Source organism: Cupressus sempervirens, chromosome 11 (genome assembly GCF_028749045.1).
Source record: "Cupressus sempervirens isolate cs-2001-9-10 chromosome 11, ASM2874904v1, whole genome shotgun sequence".
In the NCBI taxonomy this organism is placed as follows: Eukaryota; Viridiplantae; Streptophyta; class Pinopsida; order Cupressales; family Cupressaceae; genus Cupressus; species Cupressus sempervirens.
The window spans coordinates 633,373,086-633,383,101 of NC_143128.1; the positions used below are offsets into that span (position 1 = coordinate 633,373,086).

General features: G+C 34.0%; 2 protein-coding genes across 2 annotated transcripts; one reads left to right on the plus strand and one right to left on the minus strand.

Annotated features, from left to right (window-relative positions):
* The first annotated feature begins 1,162 nt into the window (after nucleotides 1–1,162).
* On the plus strand, nucleotides 1,163–2,569 carry LOC149531349 (putative F-box protein At2g36090). The gene has a single exon (XM_089809549.1). It carries the CDS (start codon nucleotides 1,448–1,450, stop codon nucleotides 2,471–2,473), a length of 1,026 nt encoding a protein of 341 aa, XP_089665675.1. The 5' UTR covers nucleotides 1,163–1,447; the 3' UTR covers nucleotides 2,474–2,569.
* Nucleotides 2,570–7,455: 4,886 nt separating this feature from the next.
* LOC149531350 (F-box protein At2g27310-like) lies at nucleotides 7,456–8,484 on the minus strand. Its single transcript, XM_089808327.1, has one exon. It carries the CDS (start codon nucleotides 8,482–8,484, stop codon nucleotides 7,456–7,458), a length of 1,029 nt encoding a protein of 342 aa, XP_089664453.1.
* Between the last annotated feature and the right edge of the window lie 1,532 nt (nucleotides 8,485–10,016).

Here is a 10,016-nt window from a genome sequence, read left to right on the forward strand (position 1 = left end):
AAACTGAAACATGTGGACTTTAGGCATTGCCTATGTAGGGACCACCATTCATAAGAATTTTTTTAATTAAAAATAAAGGAAAATAGTTATATTCAAGCAATAAACAACATTTCCATGGTAACAATTAAAAGTTTTCACATTCTAACAATTGACAAAATCCCTCACCCAAGCCACAACTTTGAAAGTAAAAGAAAGTAGTTTTTTATCAAATAAGAAGCCACTCTAAACAAGACTCTTTAGACTTAAAATTATTTATAAAGTAATCTATGGATAATTTCCAAACATTGTGATTGCTTCATTGTTGGATACATCTTTAGCTAAAAGTTTCTACTATATTGTTTCAAAAATAGTAATTATCTTAGATTTTTGCTTTCCTCTTCTATATTTCTTATATGAATTTAAGAATATGAATGTACCTATCCTGAATTCAATTGTTAACTATTTCAAATTAACAATGATTAATTTGTTTCTCTATTTAGATTTCTTACATGTCTATCCTTTAACATGTGCCAAAAACATTCATGAATCTTATATAGACTTGCACATTTGACCACCATCGACGTGCTGGTTGTATTTCTACAAGGAAATTTGTGTACACCATTGGATTGGTTGTGGATGGTTCGTCGAAACTTATGTCCCCAAAAGGATGTGAAAGGTTGTGAGAACAAATTGCCTTTTAAAAAACGGGAAACTCGCAAGGTAATGCGTGATGTCAACTGCTAATAGAATCTACAACATAAAAATCACATGCAGGACACTTTGTCGGCTTCCAAATCAAGTTCCAACGTTTATACAAACGCATGGGCCAAACGTCGGCGGCACGCGCTTATCAACAATTGGCTTCGATATATAAAATGAATATATATCCTTTTCTACCGTCTCCGCGATATATATAAAATTTATATATCCTTTACCATTTCCTCCCTTCGCCCAAGATAAGCAGTGTCCCAAGGTCGGGAAACTTCGATGGCCACCAGGCGGCGGTCCGCTATCCTGTCTTCTCTTCAAGCCGCTCAAATCAAATGACACATGTCTTCAATATTGTTCTGCTCGTAATAAAGACTGACGCGTAAGGGGCTCAATTCTTTAGGAACCTGTACTTGTCATGAAAAGGATCAACTTTAGCAGACTGCTATCTGCATACGTGGGATTCCCTGGCATTTACAATGAAATCCTGCCCATCTCAATCATGATTTTGAAAGCTGATAGTTATTCCAGTCCACTAGTTTTATGAATAAATATCTGTAGATCATCATGATTGAGTTGTAGCTTTCCAAGTTACGAACATTGCCTCTGTTTACAGATAATTGTAAATTTTCAGTCTTGTTACCATTTTATTGCAGGGATTTGTTTGCAGGTTTTATGAGTTCAAGGATCTTGTCTAACTCCAGGAGAGAAAGTTTTGTTTTGTTTTGCATCTGTAGTGACGAGTGAAGCTTCAAACATTATGTGTTTGAACAGTGATCTTATCACAGACATCTTAGGCCGCGTGGATGGTGTAACACTTGCAAAAGTAGGATGTGTTTCTTCCCAGTTTTGGTTGTGTGCAAGGCAGGAGAATATTTGGGAGGACGCATGTTCGAATCGCTGGCCTTCCACAGGGAACACAGATTGCAAACAATTCATCTCTTCTCAATTGGGCGGGTTCAGAAATTTCTATGCAAGCTGCTTCCCTTTCATTGATTATGATCAGTCTGAGACTTCTGAGACGAATTCAATGTCCAGTGGGTTGAGTAAGCCGGCTGATGCTAATAATCCCTCTGATTTTGTCTGTTTGGTGGATGTGAAGTACAAGGAAAAGCTCATCTTTTCTAAAGTTTTGTGGGGTATTCCTTCCACAGAGGATTTTGAAGGGTGGTTTTGCAACTACCCATTTAGGATTGATCTTATTAACTTTGACGAGGATCACACTTGCCCTGATGATTTGCCCTCAATTGTGCTTGATGAGATTAGCAGGGGCAGTGAATATTGGGGGCACTTGATGGAAAATATTAGGTTGAGTTGGATTGTGATAAACAGGAAAACAGGGCAAGCTGGTAACTTTTCAAGCTGGAGTCCCTTGGTTGGACAAAAGCATTGGTCTTCTGATAAGGACTGTTTCATATGCTTTGGCTCCATTTTGCCTGCTGAGAACATATTGCCTTGCAAAACTGTGAAGTGCAAGTTTGTGATGAAGTTGAGAGTTTCACAAAGTGATCATAGAAAGTTAAAGATGACTGAACTGAGTATGCAGGTCGAAGATATCATGGGAGCTCGTGTTAATGGTAGAAATAGCCTTCGTATTCTTGGAAGAGCTCTGTATTGTAGGAGGAGTATGAACCACAATAAGATTTTGGAATCCTGTGGAAAATACATGAGAGAACAGAGGATGCTGAAGGAAGAGCAAATTAGGAAGGAGGGCCGTCTAGATGCTTTCTTTATACTAACTGGCATTATTACATTTGCTTCGTTTTGGTGTTTAATTTTCCGATAGAACGATGCTGCCTTTTGATTCTGGTTTCTCTGGGGATTAAAATTTATGTAAATATTTCTCCGTAATGAAAAGTTTCCCCAACTTCGGATTTGCATATTTCCAATGTTTGTTCAGGGCTCAATTTTCTGATTGTCACTTGCTATTTAGATTCACGCGTCTTAGCTTCTATCGATGAATTTGTATCCTCACATTTCTCGGTCTGTGTACATTACTGATGAAATGCTCTGTTCCGAATAACACGACTGACAGAGAGTTTTAATTTATTTTATTTGCTACTAAAATAGTGCCATTTATAGTAGTAATGTTTTAATGAGTCTTATCAATCAGTCGTTTTTAATTGTGTGCGAGTTCTCCATAAAGATGGGAAGTTGTATCAATTCGAGGCAGAGGAGTCCTCAGGAATGACATCTTGGAGCTCAGCTCGGGATTAACCACATGCTGCTCTTGGGAATGAGACACAAGATTTTAAGATTTTTCGTGAGAAACGCACAAACGAATTGACACAAGAAACGTGTCTCTCAGGAAAAGGGGGTTGCTACAGCAAAGTGGAGGTACCTCCATAATTAGCAGCGGTAGACAATTCCATAGTCAAAGTTGGATTTAAATGTCGGTCACTTCATTTCGAATCACTATCAAGTGATATAAACTAGTGCGAATTTGAAGTCCAATGGATAAGAAAATTCAGAATGAGAAAAAAATCAACTCAACTCTTTGTCTAATTAGGAAACACTTCGTGTCCTTCCTTCCATGGCAATGTCACACCCATGGAAGTTGTTTTTGAAGTATTTATATTTTATATCTTAGAAAACTTTGTTTCCCTTCCCTTTATTTTATTCATGGAGAGCACTCTCCATGGAGTTGTTTTTAAATTATTTATACTTTTTATCTTAGAAAAAATTTATTTTTTTATTTTTTTCTCTTTACTCGTTAAGTGTGGATCTTAATTCAAAATTTTCAATCTTCAAATACCACATTCATTTACTTTTATTTGAGCAACCATATAGAAAAAGTTTCTATTAAGAAAACAAGTCAACTAACTCATTTATATATAAAGTCTACCAACCACACTTTCTATTAGTATCCCTAGTTTCACTATACTTTGCCTCTCTCTTCCTATTTACCCTTTCCAAGGATTTGTCTTATATGTTGAATGTCTCTCATGTTGAAATAAGGTCTTATGAGTATATCGGATAGATTAGTGTGTGGAAGAACTATTTTAAGTAAATAAATTAATTTGGGGAAGAACTATTTTAAGCAAATAGATTAGTTTGGGAGGACCTATTCTAAAGTACATCTACTTTCTCGGTGACTATAGCTGAAGTGGTAGTGCAAAATGTTGTAGACTAGAAAAATCTTGCCAAGAGTAGATGTTCAAAATCTTGCTAAGAGGAGATAGAACATCGACATCGACATGCATTTTTTATGCTTTTAGCCTAAGCAACATTTTTATGGAACAATTAGTCATTAATATTAAAAAATTTATTTTAAAAAGGTTGCATAATCGAAGTGTATATATGGCTATAGTGGATCAAAGATAAATATAAGTAAATTATTCTTACTATCTACAAAAAAACATAAAAGTAATGACATGTCTACCATTAAATTCATAAATAGACTACTATAAACTAATCTCTTTCTCTCATGCAATACTTCTATGATACTTTGAAATAGACTACTATAAACTAATCACTTTGTATCATGCAGTACTTCTATGATACTATTGTAAACAATTTTCTTAGTGGTCATTCTCCAAAAAATTGTAATTCGTTGCATCCCTTAAAAATTAACTTGCCACTTTCTCTATGTAGAAGAGAAATTTATGAACCTCTTTGGTGAAATATAATTTAAAAATGCCTTAAGATTACATAGGCTTGTGAGTGCATGTTATGGAGTGCTTTGGCTCAATACACAATTTTTTTTTTTAATCATGTTTCCCTAGAGGTCTTCGAAATGACTTTGTTGGGTGCTATTTTTATTCACCATTTTATCAAAATTATCTAAAAAGGCAATCTCAAGGATATTGTAATCTATGGAAACTACTATCTTGCTAAATAATCATTGCCAAAAGTGTTCACTTACATAATTAAATACAAATTATTTAGGAGATTATGTGGCCAAAATAGAAAACCTCCTTTTGCATGGATTCATCATAAAACATTTGATGCTCTAATGAATAATAACTAAATGGGTGCATAAACAACTTCTAGGATGTGTTTATGTATCCAACTAAGATCAACAATCTAAAAATATTAATTAACCTTCAAGAAACAATAGAAAAGTAACAAAGAGATGTTATGTTACTAATATCAAATGTATTGTAGAAAAAAAAATCATAATGGACAAGACACCATGGTAAGAAGGTAGGTGTGATGAGATATGTGTAAAAACTATATAAAAAATATTAAATGCATTAAGGACAATATTAAAAGTCCAGGTGACCAATTTTTTTTATTTTTTTGTTATTGTCTCATTTCCCCTCTAATTATTATCAAGAGTCATCTCATCATCAACTTGTTATTTTCCCAACTCAACGAGTATTTCATCTTAGTACATTTCTCATTCACTGCCTCTATACATTTTTCCCCTATTGGAGTTTTCTTATAATTCATCACAACATGCATATCTTCCATTTCATATCCACTACTAGAAAGTGTAATAAGAACATTAGAAATAAAAAATCTAGATCAACATCTATTGAATCAAGTCATGTAGGAATAGAAGATTCATTTGGTCCTTTCTTCTGATCCTTCCATGGTAGTTCTTTACACCAATTATCCAATAATATACTATTGATTTCTCAGTTTCTTAAATGATTTCATCAATATTTCCACTTGTAATCTTAGTAATCTTCCTTTTTGTCAACAATTATCTTGTTGCTTCATCAAGGAGTTCTTTTAAATCATCAATTAAGATAACTAGATATGTAATCTATTTATAACTCCTTCCCTTATTATCTTGTCCTCTTCTAATGTTGTCAATATTCTCTCCCGAGTCTTAGCAAATTGATCATAAGGGATCTATCCTTTGTTCAAGAGAAGTTCTCTTTTGAACTTATTCAAATAAGCTCTCTCTTTCTTCTGCACCATATCTATTGGATCATATCTTCAATCAAACTAAAATTACATGAACAAGCAATATATTTAATACACAATCAATAGTAAATTAGGGACTACTAGTTACAGCTTCCTATTGTACTTTACCCATCACAAGTTTTTCTTCTTTGGTTATTTCAACCTTAGTATTCTTCTTTAAATCATCCACTATGTGGATTCATCTCTATCATCATCTTTATCTCTTTTCTCAGGTCCAAAAAGAGAGCTGGAATTCATAAAAAGGAAATTTTGACAACTTCACAATTCCCTTGGAAAAAGAAACCCCCAAATCTTGGGAAGGCATTTTTCAAATCAATTCTTACATACCATGCTAAATTTTGTAATACAAACACTAAAGGACTAAAAATTATATAAAATCAATTTCTACAAGAAAGGGAAGCTAAAGAGAGTTGTTATATTACTCAAGTGCAGATAGAATGCAATATGCAAGATGACACGATTGTAGCACTGTATAATTATTTACAATGAAGAAATCAAGTTTTTATTCATAGAAAGTAGTGGTCATAAAAATATGAAAAAACTAACTCAAACTAAAGCTAGATATGCAAACTATAAGTGCATGATATGTACAATTAGTACAAACTAAAGCCCAACTAGACTAGAGTATCTTTAATGTAGGTTGGAGCATGAACATGTGCAAACATGCTCTCAATTATGTATAATAATATATATGAGGATATTGTAGATCATATGCAAACATATTTAAGGTCACACATGAAAATAAGCTTAATGTGATAACCATGTATGCGAGCTAACATGGTTCACCTTGGGTTATTGTGTATTTTTCTTGTATTTCTTATTAATTTTGTTGATTGTTTGTTCTATTTAGTTGGCTACTTTTTTTGGACAGCCTTCCTTTCTATTTTTTTTCTTTTAATAAGGGTTTGGGCCCTCTCCATTTATCTAATTAAAATATTTTTAAAAATGATATTGAATAATATGTAATATGCAAATGCAAAATTTTAATACTTATTAAGAAAGCATAATGTAATATAAATTTAAGAGCTAATTTAATTTAATATAAAACATACCTTGAAATTTTGCAGAGTGATTTGGGAAATGCTTATCAAACATGAGAATCTATAATATTATCTATGAAGGTTTTATATTCATAAATTGGTTATAACTATCTAATATGAGGGTGTTAGTCTTAGACTAAACTCTAATGGCCAACAACAAAAAACTTGGGTGTGTCCATTTCACCAAATTTATATGGGGCACAATCTTGACTCATCGCTTATTGATATTGAACCCTTGCATTAAGCAAGCCTTGATCCTTGACAAACACATTAAGAAGCTTTAACTTCATTAGTAGTCCAAAGGCTCTTTGATCAAAATCTCTATTCTAAAGAAAGCTCTTCAAAAAATTGATTTCATTTAGCAATATATATTTGATACACTTCCTCTTAGAAACTTGTATATTGTATTTCTTGTTTGAATCCTTGACTAGCATTATGATTTTTGAATGGATTATTGATACTGTAATATTAATTGGAACACAAATAAGTGCAAGCATAAGTAGAGAGAGACTAATATAGATTATTTGACTAATAGCACTAATTAAAAGTGATTTTATATTGTATCTTAATCATGTATATGACGGCATTGTATGCTGATTCATATGATACTTAAATCATTATATATGATACTGATTCATATTATTTACATCATTATATTCCATAATCCATACATTGTGATACGTTATCATTAAAACCATTCCTTTATACTTAACCATTAATTCTTCAGTAAGGAGTAGGGAAAAAATGTAGGCCATATCAACAGAATCATTGAATTAAAATGAATGAATAAATAAATTAAATTGAATCATCCATAGTTTCCCGTCTGTGTTAATATTTGGAGGAACGGGGATTATAAGAGGGAACCCCTCACTGGGAATGTGTAAGACAAAAATGAAACAAATGCAACAACACCACACAAAATAAGCAGAGCATTCAGACGACCTTCATTCCTCATCTTTGCTTCCCTCAGTTTGGCCTGTTCTCTCAAGAACATATGATAAGACTCCAAAACCTTATTGTTGTTCTTAGTCCTTGTGCAATCTAGAGCTCTTTCAAGGATTTCTACAGTCTGTCTCCCATTAACACGAGCACCCATCATGTCTTCAAACTGCATACTCAGTTCACTGATCTTCAGGCTGCTATTATCACCGTCTGAAAGTCTGCACTTCATCACCAGCTTACAATGCACACCCTTGTAAGGCAATATTTCTCGGGCAGGTAATATGGAGCCAAAGGATATTACAAAGTCCTTATCGGATGGCCAATCTCTCATCCCATTCAAAGGACTCCAGCTTGAAAGATTAGCAGCTTTCCCTGTTCTCCTGTTTATAACTATCCAGCTTAACTTAATACTCTCCATAAATTGTCCCCAAAATTCACCATCATTCCTCTGCTTTTCGGCAGACACAATTGCTGGCAGACCATCTGTAATGGTGTGGTGTTCATCAAAATTAACGATATCAATCCTGAAAGGGCAGTTAGAGAACCATCCCTCAAAATCTCCAGCTGATGGGATTCCCCAAGCTACTTTGGAAAAGATGACTTTATCTTTGTATTGCACATCCACAACTGACACAAAATCAGAGGGAGCAGCACTGCTAGCACTGCATTGCTTTGGACAATCATTGTCCTTAGATTCATAAGCAATGAAGGGGAAACAGGTTGCATAAAATTTTCTAAATCCACCCAACGAGGAAGAGATCAAATCTTTAACATCTGTGTCCTCTACAGAAGGCCACTTAGAACAGCAGGCTTGCTCCCATAAACCCTCTTCCCTTGCAACAGACCAAAATTCCGAAGAGACACATCCAGCATTTGCAATTGTTATGCCATCCACAAGGCCTAAGATCCCTGAAATAACATCACTATTCAACATCATCTCTATCTCACTATTCTTTAATCCCACTCTGCTATTGTAATCAACCAATTGGGACAATTCACAGAATGAGCAAAGCCTTTGATGCGGAGAGACTTTGAAGCATCTGACCTTCCAAGAAAAGCAATGAAGTGGTATAAAAACCGATGTCCCTCAACAAATGTCTAAATATATTGAGAGGATTGTTTCTTGTCTAATAATCGGGAAACCCACTAAACTGGGGTGAGTGAAGGAGGCCGTCGTAAAGCATTTAAAAGTACTGCAGCTAAGTCAACGCATGGCAGATTGTGTGTGATCCTATTCAATATTTAATGTCCAATTAAAGAAGTACTTTTGCCAAGCATTACACGTGGAGAGAACTCGCTTCAAGTTATATGGATTGTTGAATCCTTTTTTTGATATGACGCCATCTGCAATTATAAACAGGTGATTGTTGCTGTCGATTAGCTCCGTCGATTGTGGCATTGTAAGGCCGGTTGTTTGGATTACGTTTTTGGCCGTAGATTTTGTCGACATGAGAACAGTCCGAAAGGATATCCTCGTCGTCCCTCTCAACTTGTGTGCTGCCCTTCTATGTTGTCGTTGCAGTCTTAATTTACAGTTGTTTCTTTTACTAGATTTTTCTTGACTCCTTATTTTAGCCTCTCACCCACAAGGTTAGCCGTCCAGGCCAATTTCGTGTATCTATATTTCTTACAAGTGTCAATTTTTCAGGGTATCTTTGTAGGTGATTCAAAAACTTAAAATTAAGGTTTTAATGATTGATTATTTACTGATTTTTCTATAAAGGCTATGGAGTGTAAAGTGGTTGAAAAGTGCCTTTCGAAAAAACTCTCCCAATACCCATTATGTTCACCCCCTAATAGTCACTCACAAAAAACAACAAAAAATAATAGTACTTGTGGTATAATGTCCCAATAGTGGTGCACAAATGAGTCACTCACCAACCAAACAAGTTAAAAATTAATCAACTATTAATACATGTGTGATCAACTATTCACGGTATCTATGATGTCTTTTCCCCTAATCTTCACTTGCTTTTCTAAGAATTTAATGGAAGTAAATTATAAGCTATTAATATTTTTATATGGATGATTTTTCATTTACAATTATTTGGTAATGGGGTATATGTTGACTCTTTTGTGCCAAAAATCAAGGACTAATGAGTATTTATTCTACTGAAACCCAAGGACCTATTTTGCCAAATTCATCTTGTGCATAATCTCTACTACATCACTTATAATGTCAAGCTTTATACTCGACAAGAATGATTTTGTGATGGACACATTAAAAACATTTTAATTTCAGGTACCGATCTTAGAATAAAAGATCTACCATTGATGTACCCATATTCTTGTAAACATTACCAAAAGAGCATAAAATAAAAGATTGATTTCAAAATTTCAATTCTTCTTCATTTGTCTTCACCTACTCTCCTATTAAAATCCCATTTCAACTACAATCTGAAAATTATCTTTTTTCTAATGGTGGTTTCACAAATATTGTCAAATTCCAATTATGATCACAATAATACA